General features: G+C 40.3%; 1 protein-coding gene across 1 annotated transcript in view; it reads right to left on the reverse strand.

Moving 5' to 3' along the window:
• Positions 1-5017: 5017 nt before the first annotated feature.
• The window catches only part of LOC104044068 (cytochrome c oxidase assembly protein COX16 homolog, mitochondrial), a 53180-nt gene continuing 41293 nt past the window's right edge, over positions 5018-16904 (reverse strand). Inside the window, exon 4 of the mRNA XM_064462357.1 lies at positions 5018-5393. Coding sequence (XP_064318427.1) covers positions 5277-5393 — 117 coding nt within the window. The 3' untranslated portion in view covers positions 5018-5276. The remainder of the gene's footprint in view (positions 5394-16904) is intronic.

The following is a 16904-nucleotide window of genomic DNA, read 5'->3' on the forward strand; positions in this document are numbered from 1 at the left end:
TAGAAAGAACACTGGAAGACAGGACAGGAATAGGAGAATGGCTGTGTTGGGCAGAGCGATGGGTTTACCCTTGATCCTGCCTGGGATTGATCTGTACTCCAGCGAACCACTGAGCTTCCTTGAGGTTGATACCATAATGGATTTGGTACTGAACATGCACAGTGGGGTTGGTACTGAACATCAAGGCTCTCACCAACTACCTTGAAAAAGACATGGTCTTTTTTCCATAGAGTGAAGCACATCAAGCCAGACTCCCAAGTATGGCGTGTAAATTTCTTCTACAGAGGCACTGGCAGTACACAGTACTCCCTTATTTCTGGCTTCGGTGGTTTTTTTTCCTTTCACAGATGCCCTGTGACTATGATACATACTCTACTCTTCTTTCCACACTTGCAATGTATAACCGTATTTTACATGCCCTTTCTGCAGTGCTACCAGCTGCTGCTTTGGCTGAATTTAATTTTAATACACCTCCCAAGCAGGATGGAGATGGTGAGGGTGAAACTTTAATTGCCTGTCTGTGTTAAGCAAGACAGTTAAACAGGCAGTTAAAGCACATGTTCAACAGGAAAATATGGTCGGTCTGATTCCTGTGGTATGAAAGACTCCTTTGGTCTCCTGGGCTGAGGAAAAGTTTAAGAAAAACATCTGCATGGATTTTTTGTTTCTAAGTCTGGAGACTGTTTGTGCCTTGCTTCAGTCTGGCTGCAAGTCCTTGTAGGAAAAGAAGGCCTAAGAGTGAGCAATTACCTTCCTTTGATTAAAACCTTCTAGTTAGCTAGTCTAAAATAGAGTGGAAATTTTTTTTCTGAACGTTACTCCACTAGAGAATGAAAAGAGGTTTTCAACTGAAAACACAGAACAAAAAGCAGCCTTTTTAAACATAAAAGTTTATGGAAAATTCTGTGATCATCTTAATGTAAAAATAGTTATCTTGCTTTCCCTAAGACTTCAGATCATTCCCTTCTTTTCTGTTTTTTTTTAATTCTTCTTTTGTTCCAGTGGACATATAGTAGTTAGTACCAAAGGACAATATTAGGCTTTCCCATTTCTTACAGAAAGAAAAGCCTCTGGAAAATACAAGGTATAAAACTGAAACTTGCCCCGGATTTGCACTGGAAATTCAAACGGAGCGACTCAGAGCAAACGCAGGATCATCAAGAAGTACAAAGGTCTATGTAGTTATTTTAGAAGGTGAAACCTATACAGCTTTAAGTTTCACCTGTACACATGCACACACAGTTAAAAAGTGTCCCCCTAAAACATCCAATGAACAGTGACCTTTAAATCACTCCAAGTTGCTGCTTCTCTGTGAAGAAATGGATTTCTCCCTCCGCTTTTTGGGACTGGTCCCCAGCTGATGATGGCATATGTTTAAGTTGTTTTTCAGAAGTTCTGCATTCTGTATTCTGGTCTAAAACTCCCATCACCCCTCTCTATGCCAAAACCTACCTTTTTTTGGTAGCTGGAACCATTTTCAAGACCTTGGAGGATCACTACTGGCAAGACTGTTCTTTGCATCCTGATTCGAAAAGTTTTTAACATCCAGCTGCTCATCCAGATGTATTTAGAAGCTTTGAAATTCAAGTGCTATGCTATTGAACTGGTTTTGAAACCTTTTTGGATCGCAGTAGCTACAGCTGAACTAAGATATTGAGCATCTTCTCTTTTGGGTCATCCATGAGCCTGCAAATTCAAAGTGCTATAGGAGAAACAAACTCAATTAGCAGGATCCACAGGGCTGATCTCATGCAAAGATCTGGTTAGCCTTTTGGGCTGCAGACAGCTGCTGCTGGGAACCATCCAGCCGAACACCCACTGGTGCAACAGTGAGCTTTCCCTGTTCCAGATTCCCCCCACTTCTACGCCCTACTGCTTTTCTTATTATCGAAGATCCCAGAGACCAAGCTTGCCACAGTTTCTCTGAGAGATAAACACCTTCTCCTTCACTGTCAAAACAGGGATTTTTGAACAAATTGTTCAGTCCCCATACTCACAGACACCTAGCCAGACTTCCTTCTTCTATTTCTAATTTCAGCAACACTGACTAGAAGATCTGGCTTCTTCAGTCCTCTCCTTTACCCCTTTAGTACTTCACACCTCTCATTAAAGCCTTGTTTTCATTCCCCTCAGACCGGTATATGCCAGTAACCAAAGAGGATGCAAAAATGTCAGTGTCTGAGACTGACAATTTCATTTAATTGTCTCTGACCCCCCCCAGCCACAGACGTTTAGAATTACAATTCAGGAATTCAACAAGGCCGTCCCCAGGTGCCTTAGAGATAACAAGAAGTGCTGTAACATGGTTTTCTAAAGGATAGCTCAAATAAGCAGCCAAACTAAGCATGAGACCTGAACCAATTGAAGTTTGCCCCTCTTGCTAGTGTTATGAACTATAATTCTCCACATTTCTGGAGTGCCTTCTACTTTAGGATGCATGACAACTTAAGACACTTTAATTGACTCTCAACACGCCTTTCGTAAGTATTATTTCCAATTCACTGGCTAAGAAAAGCACAATATAAAACATGAAGCCATTGTCCAAGAGCATGCCAATAAAGAGAAATTGCTGAAATAGCTTTCCCCATTTTATGAAAAGCTTTCATAAAAACCAGAGGTTATTCTTGTGTTGTTTTTTTATTTTTTTAAAATTAATAAATGAGTCAACAGCATTACAAAAAAAATTTAAAAGGTGGGAATTTTTTATGGACTGTTAATAGATATGGGCTGTCTCTTAAAAGGGAAGTTGAAGAGAAGGGCAAGTTGGAAAGTTTTCCAACTGCATGTCAGTGTTTCTCAGAGATGCTAAGATAAATCCATCACTTCCCAGAGATGCCACTTCAACGGTAGTGACAAATATGCCCTCAGAAACTACAGGAAATTTAGTGCCTATAAAAAAGGGAAGGGTGGGGGGGACCCCACAACCAGCAAGCAACGACCTAAAATTAGGCCCTACGTTACGACATAAAAAGTGTTCTCCATAGAAGTAATTATTTACAACTACATTCCAGACCTTCTGAAATAAAATGACTATTCCCAAAATAGTCTTTGCAGGATATCAAATTACTAGAAATACACAGGATATTTCAGTGAGTGTTTTGTTCATCAAGAAAACTGGTAAGCCTAAGGGCTTCATGACAGAAAAATATCTTTGCTTCTTCTCCTGGGGGAAGGGGTACATTTTCCTAGAAAGCCATGAGTTTATTTCAGGGCTAGTGTTGGTCCATGTTGTGAGCCAGTGTTGCAAGACTGGGAGCTGACTGTGCCCCTCCATATGCAAAGCAATGACAACTCCCCCTCTCCTTCAATCAAGGCTGGGAAAGGAAGATGTGTAACTCTGGAAACGACATAGTGAGTCTACACTGGGGAACCTGAAGAAACATACCCTTTAGTCCAGCTAATACCATAACAGTAGCAGTGATGCTGCAGGAACCCTAACTCAGAGAATACTGTCAGTGTAGTCAATGCATTGACGTCCTTTGAGTGATCAGTCTTGCTGCTGTCAATGAAACTGCACCAGAATTTGAATCTCAGGGTTGAAAAAATGCTTAACAAGGTTTGCAGTTTTAATTACTCCTTATTTGTCCTATTGTATATCTTATTTGCCTAGGAATGTTGTTTTATCTTTTAGGTAAAACCAATGACAAGGCAATGAAACTAATTTCCTTCTTGTCTAGGTCTAGCACAGCTTAATGCCTCCATATTCTAGTTTTCCAGTTGTTTCCCTACAGCATTTATGATTACCTCGCTCTTGTATTGCTCCTCTTGTTCTTATCCTCGTTGGTTTAATTTGTTAGTACAGTTATTTAGAACCAAAGATATATGTATGATATTGAACAGGGAAACGCACAAACACACAGCTCCACAGCTCCGACCTTGTTCCAGACAACATGCGACGCTTTCTGATTATCTTTGCAGCTCTATCAGAAGAAAACATGCACAAAACATGACGAAGATATTTCATGTAATGCTTTACAAGTCTCAGTGTTGATTCTTATTCCTGAGAGAAAGACTGGACCTCATCACTGAGAGACTGAAGAAAATTAAGTACTGAGGGAAGATTTACATGAGGACAAGGAAACTACCCTAAATAAAGTGTCCAAAAGGACATTCAGGTTGCATCTGATGTGTCTTGCAGAGAGTAATAAGACCACACCTCTTTCAAAGACAGTTCCAAAAGGTTTTACATGTAGGTGTCACTGAATGCTTTGAAACTAGAATCTACTGTTAATCTGTCCCCACTACTACATTCCCTGAAGAAGTGTTTTACAAGTCTGTTGCAACACCTTATCAAAAGCTTCATTTCATCTGAAAAATTGACTAGTGATTCTCCATTGAACTGTCTCAGCAGAAAGATCCTGAATGTTAGCACGGTTTCCTCTAACAGCAAACATTTAGCACACAGAGACAAATATAAAAAGACAAACATTTCAGAAGAATTAATCAAAAGGTAAAAAATTTCTGTGCACATGCACAAATATGCATGTAATAATATATGTAAGATGAGCTTTGCCACTATGTAGTGGTTCAAGAAGATTCTGCTACAATACTTGCTCACAGAGAAACAGCACAGCTCTTAGTGAGGAAGAATTCCTCCAACTTAAACTGAGAAGTTCCAGTGCAAAGGTCCTGACTGCACAAAGGTATCGATAAACTAATCACAAAAATCTAACCATAGTTAAACAAATGTTATTTGACCAATTAGCAGCTGACACTCTTGTACATGCCTCCATACAGTCAAGTTCCTGGAAATGAAACACAAGAATATTATTTAGCCAAATACAGACTCACTGTTCTGAACAGCTCATACGCCTGCGGAGTCCCTTCTAAGCTTAAGAGCCTGAAGTCATGCAGGGCCTCCCTGAAGCAGCATTTATCTGGTCACACAAATCTAGATGACAGCACTGTTGTTCTCATTAGGACAACAACTTCTGGTACTGACAAGTGACTCCTGAAATAATATTCCTTGCTGAAGCATCTCAGTTTTGTACGATGGGGACTGAAAAACAACAGGATATTCTGAGCAGAATAATCAGCTTTTTTAATTGAGAAATCATACATACAGCCTGCAGAACTCTGTGCAAATGAACGCAAACAAAGAGCTTCAGTGCCTTCTGGATTGATCTCACAGTTACTTTATATGTACACCAGCATGAATTGCTTAGTGCAATCCCCACCTCCCATGTCTGTTCCTGACAGTGGATTAAAAAATAAGACAGTCCAGCCTGAGACTTTTTTTTTTTTTTTTTCAGGGGCACCAAAGTTAGCTTGCTCCGTCACTCTGTCTTCAGACGGATAGCCTCCCGCCGTTGCTGCTGAACAGTCCTGGAATCCTCCCACAGACGGGGTCCTCTGATGTTCTCCCAGTTATCCAAGTCAGACTTTTCCAGCTTCTGCAGATAAACAACAAAAATAACAGTGTCACCTTGACAGCTCCATGATTTAAAGTATGTATTATTCTAAGTTGTTTTCTTTTTGCACAAGAAAGTTAGTATCACTGCTGGGTTGATGAACTTTTACCTACCCTGCAAGAGAAGTTCAACAACAAGGAAAAAACATTTGGGAGTTATCCATACAGCTACTTAAATGACTAGGGTGAGTACTACTGCATCTGCTTATCAAAAGATAAATAACACGTAGGACAGGAAGTGCTCTAGCAACTGAACATGACTGAAGATATCTTGTGTTCACGTCACAGTAACAGTGCAATCCCCTTCAACGCACGTGGTTAAACTTGAGAGAGATATGTGATGCTTTCTGCTGCCTAGTTTCTCATGGCACCCAACCATCACAGGTAGGTCTCTCACTAAGTCACACATGAGATATGCTAACTGGCCTAACTGTCAGATACTTAAAAACTATCTAGATTTTAATTACCTCCTTGCCTATTCCTATCATCCCCACTCAGAAGTACCAGTGACTGCAGTATTTATCTAGCCTTAGAAGTGCACAAAAATGAACAACAGGTGCCCTTCTGAGCTCACCTACCAAGTGCTGCAGTTGAAGAAGACAAACATACTGCATCTTCACAGCCCTACTGGCAGAGACATAGAAGTCCCTTCCCAGCAGTCACAGACCTCAAGTCTCACATGCCAGCCTGCAGTCTGGAACGGTACATCAGACACGACGGGGCTCTGCCATCAGGAGACTGAGAGGGGGTCTGCACCACTGCCAGAAACAGGGCTATCCTACATGCTACTGTAGATAGCAATACCGCATACCATTAATGATATGCACTGCAGTGGGATTTAAACCTCTGATTTGTGATCAGGGCCTCATTTCAGCAAATGCTGTAAAAATACACCAGAACATACTTAACCCTGTCCTGAGCCTGTGGTCTAATTTGCCAGCCATCGATCATCCAAATAAATGGCAAATACTGATGGACTTGAATAATAGTTGCAGAATAATTCAACAGCTAGAACAGAACAGACCTGCTGCTATTAGTTCATGTTATGTAAAAGTTTTCTGCCACTTCTACAACTGAGGAAATTGCAATGAGGTTAGTCAGATATCAAAAGAAATTAGGCAACATTCAACAGAAGATATATGAGAACACATGCACAAACACAGCAGTCTTTCACAAGGTAGGAGCAACTGGATTTTTTTATACAGTGGAGTTGGCATAGGTCTTTCTGAAGAAGTGTCTTCACTACTTTATACATCTTATGATTAGCTGGTACTTCATTTCAACTGGAAGGCATCTGAGCTGACATGGAAGGAGGGGGAAGGACGGAAGGCACCCATCATCCCACGCAGCAGCGACTATTCACTCTGATTGCAAATTCAGAATTTAACATCTGATTCTAACAGAAGCTTCAAGGAAACGACACTGAAAATAACCTTGCGCTTTAACAGAAGGGAAGCTTACTTCTATTAAACACAAAGGTACCACACAGCTCCCAAAATCTGAAAAAGAATCAAAATTTAAAATATGTACAACAAAACTTGTAGTATCTAAAGATAGAATACATAAAGAAGTCTATCAAAAGATATGTGCATACTGGAGATCTCTATTAAAAGTTCTATTAATCTGATCCTGAAATTTCACAAAGGCTTTTCAGACAGGAGGTTTGTCCAAAACAGGAAATAGTCCAAAACTATACAATCTAAACAAACTAGTATCAGAAAGTATTTTCACAGTTTCCAATGGAAAGCATAAAGGTACCTGGAAAACACACTGGGATATACTGACAGAACAAAACAACCGAGGGTTATGTACACTAAATGGCATTGACTCAATCTACAGAACAGATGAGATATATTGACAGAGTTATTTTTTGTCAGTCAAAATATAAATAATTAAATATTCTAATGAATATGTAGAGAGACTGTATTTTTATTTTTTATTGCCATTATATTTATAGAGATCACTAACATTTTGTGTCATGTATAAAGATTGTGTTTGATACCTTGTGGCAATTCAAGAAGCACCTTCCTTACTGGCACATGACTGTATCTGCAGAAATTAGTAGTATCTGTTCAGTCATCAGAAGACAGCATGATTAGACAATCCAATTTTCTAAACTATCAGGTTTTGAAAGAATAGAGGATTCCCACTGCATGTGAATAAGCATAAGAAGGAGTATCACCGGTGAAAGGGGACCTGAAAAATCTGTTCTGCAATGCCTTCCTACTGCATAGCTATTTTCACATATATCTACCTGTGCTGGTTCTGACTGGGATAAAGAGAGTTTTCTTCATAGCAGCTAGTATGGTGCTATGTTTTGGATTTATGCTGAAAACAGTGTTGGTGGTAAATACTGCTGAGCAGTGCTTACACAGAGTCAAGGCCATTTCTGCCTCTCACCCCACCCCACCGGCAGGAAGGCTGGGGTTGCACAAGGAGTTGGGAGGGGACACGGCTGGGACAGCTGACCCCAGCTGACCCAAGGGATGTCCCACACCATATGATGTCACGGTCAGCAACAAAAGCTGGCAGGGGGAGAAGGAGGAACAGGGAACATTCGGAGTGATGGCGTTTGTCTTCCCAAGTCACCGTTAGGCGTGATGGAGCCCTGCTTATGGCTGAGCACCTGCCTGCCCATGCAAAGCACTGAATGAATTCCTTGTTTTGCTTTGCTTGCACGTGTGGCTTTTGCTTTACCTATTAAAACTGTTTTTATCACAACCCATGAGTTTTCTCACTTTCACTTTTCTGATTCTCTCCCTCATCCCACCACAGGGGAGTAGGTGAGCAGCTGTGTGGGGCTTAGTAGCCAGCCAGGGTTAAACCACAACACTACTTCACATACAACTAAATAAAACCTAACCTTTTTGCCTTGTCCCTGACATGAAAATCCTTACAACAGTATCACCCCAGAATAAACAGCTACAGTAGATGTAGGCCAAAGAGACATACAGAGCTACATTTTAAATTAATCTTAGTGCTGAGAATAAGACCAAACTGACAGTCCTTCTATTGATTAGGTGCAGCACAAGCTGCAAAGTTACACAGCTCCTTCAGATTGCCTGAGCTAGACAGTGAGAATTCAGGCAAGCAGCTAGTTCTGCTCCCAGATGAAGTCAACCTCTCTCATTCAAACTGGTTTGGCCTTTTTAAATTTCTTATTTTATTTCTTTTTTTCGTTTTAGCCACTTGGACTCTGCCCACCTAACTTCATGGACACATCACATAAGATGGTAAACTACTTCCAGCTTTTACTTAACTGATATCCGTATGAACTGGCAGTCTAAAAAGCAAAAAGTTTTTTTCTCCTGATTCAAATTTACTAAATAGTCAATCATAGGAGACTACAATGAAATGTAATCAGATCAGACCAGCACCGCTATTCCTGCTTGTCTCAAATAGCCCAAAGGATATTGAAAATTAGCTGTTTAAAGGAAGATCAGTGTAGTCCATTAAATCTACTGATTCTCTTCCTAAATCAGCTAAACTGCCTCTTAAAAGTACAGAACTGACAGAAGCTGTAAATTCAATAAAAAATAGCAGCTACGCAGACAGGCACAGTGAACAAAAAAAAAAAAAGTTAAACTGCCACACACTTGACTTTTAAGATTTTTGTTAAACAGCTTGCCTGGTGCAAAGGTGCCAATAAGGATGTAGAGAGACCTTCACTTCTTAATTGCTGGGTCAAATGCCTAGCTTGACATTAAGTAAAAGCAATAATTCTCTGTCAGCCTTAAAAAAAAAAAAGAATATTTTTAAAACAGTTTGAATTCTACTCTTGCAGGATAGTCTTCATGCCACAATAAACAAACTGAAATCTGCAGAAATTAATTTAGAGCTATTGGTGCTCAGGCTGAGGTAATTCAGGGCAGTCACTTGCAAAAAATGTTTGGCTTTAGTGTCTGTTTCCCACATGTGAAAGGAGGGATAAGAAAATCCTGTTTATTCTACAGCTTGATGCAACAGATTGTGATGAGTGCCACTGAAAGAAATTACTCTAATTCAGACAGACAATTACTTCCCATCATTACAGTAAGCAAACCCATTTGCAGATAAAAGATGAGCCAGGGAAGAACATCCTCATGGCTGAAAGATGCAAAGAAATGCATTAAACCAGTCCGGTTTTGCAAGGGTCTCAAAAGAGCTTGAACACCATAAATAATATATTGGGGAACTCTATGAAGACATACAGATGCTGAGGCACAGAATTAAGGCTAACACTGAATCTGCTGTCTTGTACATCACACTGATATGGCCTTATTGGTTCTTTTACAACTCTTTCCCAGAGTCACCTTTTTAACATCTCATTTTCTTAATATAAAGTTGGTGTTACTTACTTTGTTTAGGATGTGACATAATTTAGTATCTGTGATCAGTGATCTAATAATCTGTGATTTAATCCTCCAATTTGTGAATGTTTAGTTTTTATATTATTAGTATACAAGCAAGTCAGCAAACAGCATGCTATGGCCAGAATAAGGGGGGTTTGTTCATTAAGGGAAGAAATGGTTGGAGAGGGGGTTGCATGTAAGCATCCGAAGAGCTGCTTCTCCCTTTGGCTTTGCTAAGAATGGCAAAAAACACAACGATGAAACGAACAGAGGTTTTGTTGCTAACTTCAGCGGGATCCGATACCATTCATCTATGGCAATTAATTAATCTATGGACAACTGGTTTCAGAGACTCTTTCCCCACAGGTTATTTTCCCTTTAATTATGTCAATTCAGCAATATGTGGGGCTGTGCCCCAATCAGAAAAATGAAATAGATTAGGAAAACAAATACATACTGTTTATGAAAGAATCCTATTTAAGTATAAGACTATGCAAACACTTGAAGTGGCACAGCTGAAGGAATCATTGGGCAGAAAGAGAACAGAAACATGTTTAGGTGGCTATGTTGTCAAAAATGTGTATCAAGGAACTGCACCACCAATTTGTCTGTGCATCATTCTCCTACTGTGAAGAATGAGAACAGGACTTGCCTCCATCTCAGAAGTGTCACAGAATTTAATTAATGTTTGCAGAGAGCTCTCATAGTTTTCTCTGAAGATGCTATAGTGATACAAATTACTCGGTAAACCAAACAGTTATAGCACTTGGCTAAAACTACACGATTACACAGCCTGAAATTTTTCAAATAACAGAAAAAAGCATTAGGCAGATAGACTTCCATCTAGGAATTAGGGTTTGCCATGATTTCCTCCTAACTGACAAGCAGTTTCCCTTCTTAAAATGAAGAATGTCCTAAAATCACATAATCACAGGTTGGAAGGGACCTCAGGGATCATCTAGTCCAACCTTTCTAGGAAGAGCACAGTCTAGACAAGATGGCCCAGCACCCTGTCCAGACAAATCTTGAAGGTGTCCAACGTGGCCGAGTCAACCACTTCCCTGGGGAGATTATTCCAATGGTGACTGTCCTCACAGTGAAAAAGTTCCCTCTGGTGTCCAGTCGGAAAAGCAGCTTGTGTCCATTCTCCCTTGTCCTCTCCATGTGACTCTGTGTAAAAAGGGAGTCTCCATCTTCTTTGTAGCTACCCCTTAAGTACTGGTACATGGGGATGAGATCCCCTCTGAGCCTCCTTTTCTCAAGGCTGAACAAACCCAGCTCTCCCAGCCTACCCTCGTATGGCAGCTTCCCAGTCCTTTGAGCATCTTGGTGGCCCTTCTCTCGAGCCCTTCCAGCCTGGCCACATCCTTTTTGTATAGCAGGGACCAGAACTGTACACAGCACTCCAGGTGTGGCCTGACCAGCGCTGAGTACAGCGGGATAATGACTTCTTTACCTGTGCTGGTGATGCCCTTTTTGATGCAACCCAGCATCCTGTTGGTCGTCTTGGCTGCAGCAGCACCCTGTTGGCTCATGTTGAGCTTCCTGTCCACCAGGACCCCCAGGTCCCTTTCCACAGAGCTGCCCTCCAGCCAGGTGGATCCCAGTCTGTGCTGCACTCCTGGATTATGTTTTCCCTGGTGCATGACCTTACACTTCTCCTTGTTGAGCTTCATAAGGTTCTTGCTAGCCCACTCTTCCAGCCTATCCAGATCTCCCTGCAGAGCAGCTCTCCCTTCTGGAGTGTCTACTTCCCCACTCAGTTTGGTGTCAGCCACAAACTTCATCAGGCTACACTTGATGCCGTTATCCAGATCACTTATGAAGATGTTGAATAACATTGGGCCCAATATTGATCCCTGGGGGACCCCACTAGTGACAGGTTGCCACTTGGAAAAGGAGCTATTTACCACCACCCTTTGGGTGCGGCCTGCCAGCCAGTTCCCCACCCACCACATTAAAACTCAAAGGATAATCCAATGCCATTTATGCATTACACCTGCAGACCACTCAAGATGGAATTCTCCATCCAAAGGATTCACAAGCTCTATGGGTAAATTCAAAAGAACTCATGCATGGGTTATTTACTTTCACCTTATCCTCTTCTTGAGCAAAAAATGAAACATCCAACACAAAGAATAACATGAGCGCAGTGGTATCCCTTCAAGATGAAACATCCAAAATTCAGCAAGTTCCATTTTAATTAAGCAATGAAGTTCATTTAGGATAGTTTTCATTTCCTCTGTATATGGAAGTTAATGTGCCCCAGAAAGAGAAGTGCTGCTTATTACGGTTTATCTCTGAATTTACAGCTTGTGAGACCTAGCCAAGTTAGTAGGACCAAGGAATTTCCCAACTTTGAGTGCCTGATCTTACCAACTTTTATCACAATAAACTTTGCAAAGGTATGTCCTAGTTACTGCAGAACCCTCTAGAAGAAAAGCAGCCATGGACAGACTTTCAGGATGTTTGCAGACTCTTTTTCAACTATATAAATGCGAGCCTGGCTGATGGGGATATGTGATCTTTTACAGTGCAGCAGTGCAGTAAGAGCAAAAATTGATGGTTCTGTGGCTGGTAGGAAGAGCATATGGATTTCCACAGCATGTCCCTGTCTGGAGCACACAAAAGCCTCCTGACACCACAGAGAAGGTTTGTTTCAAACATCTTGCTAGGGCTTGGAAGTGTGGACAATTTGCCTCTATCCTCGCCTCAGTTCAGGTAACCTTCACACAGAGTTAGCGCAGTTTAGAACTTTTGTTTCTTTTCTACACCTTCCTGCTGATTTTCCATTCATGTCTCTTCCATAACTTGCTTGTCAATTTATATGCTGAAACAAAATGCTTTTCTCTGTGTAGAAACTATGGTTCTACATAGTTTCTACTATGGTACAGAGCAACCTCAATCCTTTCAGCCAGTTTTTTCAGTGACGCCAATGGCTACTGTTTAATTTGTGCTGTTGGGCAAATTTCTCATAGGAAAAAAAAATCCTCCTGTTTCCTTCTCTGTGGCTAACATTCTCTCCCTATTTGATGGGGGTAGTAATACGAGTGTTAGTCCCCCGCTATATTGTCAGTGATAGTAAAGACACATCTCAGCAATACTGCTGAAAGTACAGCACACAAATAACTTATGAATAAATTTACCTCTCCTTCTATCAGAACCAACAATGCTTCAAAACCAAATCAGAAACACTTCTATCTCAGAAGGATCAAGGCATCTACCTAAATTTTTACAAGAATGAAGAGGAAGTTTTAGAAGGTAAGGTCTGGGGTCTTTCTATCATTGGAGGGTATTTTGATTTTGAACTGCATCGTGCTTAGAGATTCTTTATTTTCATGTTAGAGCTGTAAGATGGCACTTGTCTCCAATGACTTGCTGGGAAGGTGCCATAAACAAGATGGGAGTATTACATATTGAAATCCCAACAGCATTTCCCTCAGCCTCTGAACTTCTCAGGGATGCCTCTCAGATACACTTGGGCAAAACTGAAATCTCACCAGGGGTATGAAGAAGTCAGGGGCTGAAATAGGGAACTTTTCAATTCAATTTTTAAAAGTTTATTTAGTTAAAAAGTGTGCAAACTCCATGGTCAGTTTCCACCATCATATTGCATCTCATTTTTCTGTTTCATCATTAAGCCTCTTAGGACAGACAGCGACCCAGACTCTGACCGTACCTTGCTACTGTAGAGTATATTTGTACAGTATAGTTTGAGCATTAAATAAAGATGGGTAACAATAATTTGAGAAGCAAAGAACATGCAAGAATTGTATAACAATCTTTTAAAGTATTTCAAATTTAGCCTAAGTGTCCACATGGCCGTCATCTGGAAGTACGCTGGCAGTCACAGAATATTCCAGACAGTGTTTATGAAATTGGCCAATAAAATAGAAAAAAGGCTAAGCAAAGCAAACAGGAGGATATTCTTGCAAAAAAGCTGTTTCGCCTGGGTGCTGAGACAAAAGCTTCCTTCAAAAGTATGTTTTGCTGTATCGTCTTCGGAGGCAGTCAATGACAGGAATGTATATAGCCTTGGCTGTGTAGCTGAATTCCGATACACTATATTAAAGTTACCTCAGAGATATTTCATACCAAAGATCTAGCAATTCCCCACTGGGGGCCTGTCAGTGCGACAGAAGTGCTTAACATTTCCACCTAGTCAGCTGCATAAGAAAACGTTCCCAATGCTGCCTGGTAGAAGCTACCAGCAACACTTAGGACAATAAATGAAAGAATTCAGCCATGCTGTGTGGATGCCACTTTCCCTACTCCTACTTTCCTTTTTTTTTGTGACTGAGACAACACACAATGTTGGCCGTAACATGATAAGAGTTGGTCATTTCCTCTGGGATTAAAAAGAAAAGCTCACAGGGAACACAAGCAGAGACAAAGGATACCATTTTGGAGAGAGGCAAAAGGGTGAGGAAAACAGATTATTTATAACCGGCATTTGTATCTCCTGCCCATGTTTACTGTCTAATTGCACTGTTAACTGCCTCACTTCGTTTTCATCTACGGGAAATCAGTGTCTTATGGGATAAGAACAGTGCAAACGCAACACACATGAAAGAAACAGCTCATAGTTAAGAAAAATCCTGTGCAAAGAGATGTTATAAACATGACCAGGAAAGAATTTACAGGACTACTTCATAGAGATGAATTCCAGAAATAAGACCAGTAAACTGTGAACTTTCCTCTGGAGGGTAAATATCTCTCTTCCTGCAAAAGGGCTTTTCCACCAGAACTCTTCCTGTGCCATACCCACCACCAAATTCCACCTTCTTGTGTTTCTTTGATCACATTTTTAACTATGGCACACAAGATTTTGAGATGTCAATAGAAAAGGAGCAAACTACAGCTTGGCTATGGACTGTACATCCACTCAGAATAAAAAGGCTAGCACAAACTATTTTAACTAAAAGCCTTTCCCTGTCTTACCCATGGCAGTGTCCATTAATGATAAACTAACACCACTTGGTCCTTCTCTACAAAACATTAAGTTATGAAGACTCACAGTGAAATAAGAACTCTCAAGACCATTTTATATGTGAATAAACTGAAATGCTAGAAACTCCACTCGTCCCAGACACAATCTGGAAGACAGTCAGAATCTAATAGCTAGGCTAGAGAATGCAGTGACAAAGAAGAGAGCATGGAAGGGACAGAGTGGTTAAAAGGGGAAAGAGAATATCTGAATGTCACAACAGTCACTAAGGTGGGATATTTTTTCCCAACAACTTTGTCATCTCTCAAACAGCTCAAGGTATTTAGCCACTAGTATCTTCACAGACACTGAAGTAAACCAATTCAATATGCTAATCTGTTAGTTCTAAAACAACAACAAAATCAGTAATCATCTGGTACTGATAACGGCAGCAACAAGACACTTGCAGATTCCAACTACTAGCATTCAGGAATTACCTTCCTTCTACAGCAGTCCTCCTGTCCACACACTTCCATGCACCTATTTAACACTATAAATTACTATGTTACTACACTGACCCTTCCTGAAAAAAAATGTTTCCTCCATTGTGCTGGCACTACAATCCCTGAAGTTAAACCAAATGAGCATTAAGTGGCTTGAATGTTTTTTAGAAGAGCTTATTCAAATTCTTCTTTCACTCTTTAGACAATAAATATACAGGTTATATTCCCAAGCCACCTCTCCATATACCTGTTTTACTTTTTGAACTGTCCTGAATAAACATTTCAATACTGCCATTACAAGACTTTTGCTGTAATTCTGAGGGCAGTTACACAACTTTTGTCGAGAGCTAACGTTGACCTTTTGTGATTTATCAAATTATGAAGAACAAAAACTGCTCAATATTCATATACTTTAAGCCAAGATAGCAGCATTTGCTAGACTGACTACTTGCAGACCAGCATATTCCCTCACTTATGCCACGTTGAGTCCAATAGCTTGCAACCAGTTGATGGAAAACTTTTTAAAGTTTTACAGTTTTGATATTCTGAAAGACAGAGAACCCCTTTTTCTTGCAGTTGTGTTCAAATGATGTTCCCATCTATTAATAATGAACCTTACTTATAACTCTAGTATCTTTGCTGCAATAAAAATAAAATCTGCAATAGCTAGCACTTTCTTCTTATGAAGGTATTTATATATAACTAACATTCTTTTTGATACTTCTAAAAAGATTTAAATCTTTAAGTTTCTTTTAAGGCATTTTCTCGAGCCCTAGGTTAATATATTCAGCCTGTTCTGCAACCCATCCCATTTTTAAGCCCTGTTCAAAATATGGACACCACAAGTAGATCCAGTATTTCAATACTAGACTCATCAGTGCCCCACTCAGAAGTAAAATCACCTCTTCCTACCATCTACCATTCCTGTTTATATTCATAAAGACTGAATTAGCTCCTTGTGCCACAGCATCACAGTAGAAGGTCAGAGTTATTCATTCATTGACTCCTAAATCTTTTCCAGAGTTCCTGCTTTCCCTAATGCAGGCCACTCTGGCCTGCATTTCCAGTTTTTTAAACCAATAACTTTGGCTACTTTAAAAGGAACTTTGCCCACTGAATGGGCCCAGCTTACCGAGTAACATGAACAGCTCTCTGTCCCTGCCTTGCCATACTTTTTGAATACTTTCGCGTCATTTGCATGTCAGTAATGATTTTACAGGTTCTACCATATCACTGAAAAAAGTACTCAATATGGCCCAGATATGTCCCAAACCTCACATAACACTTAAAAATATCACCTTCCTGCCCAGTGATGATTCCCAGAGAACCATCATTCCCAGACTGAGATTTTCAGCAGCCACTGAAATCTCCCAAGCATGTTCTTGGAACTCATCTATAAACCATCAGAGCCTAACAGATATTAATAACATCTTGTTTGGTTATTAAGAGGTTTGGAAGTACATCCCTTGTCTCTTCTGATTTGAATACAAAGGACTTTTTCCTCTATGAGAAATACATTTTTTGAATGTTGCTACTTTGCCAATGTGGTTACTCACGATTTTACTTCCTAGTTATTTTATTCTTAGTTTGCTGCAACACCAGCCTCTTACCCATATCCTTGTCAGCTTACTTATCAGACAACTCTCTGATGTCCTTAGCGTCTTTTATCGATCTTCTCTGCTTTATAAATTCTCATTTACTATTTTCATAGCAATCCTTCAACATTTTTATTG

Source organism: Phalacrocorax carbo, chromosome 10, assembly GCF_963921805.1.
Source record: "Phalacrocorax carbo chromosome 10, bPhaCar2.1, whole genome shotgun sequence".
Lineage (NCBI taxonomy): Eukaryota > Metazoa > Chordata > Aves > Suliformes > Phalacrocoracidae > Phalacrocorax > Phalacrocorax carbo.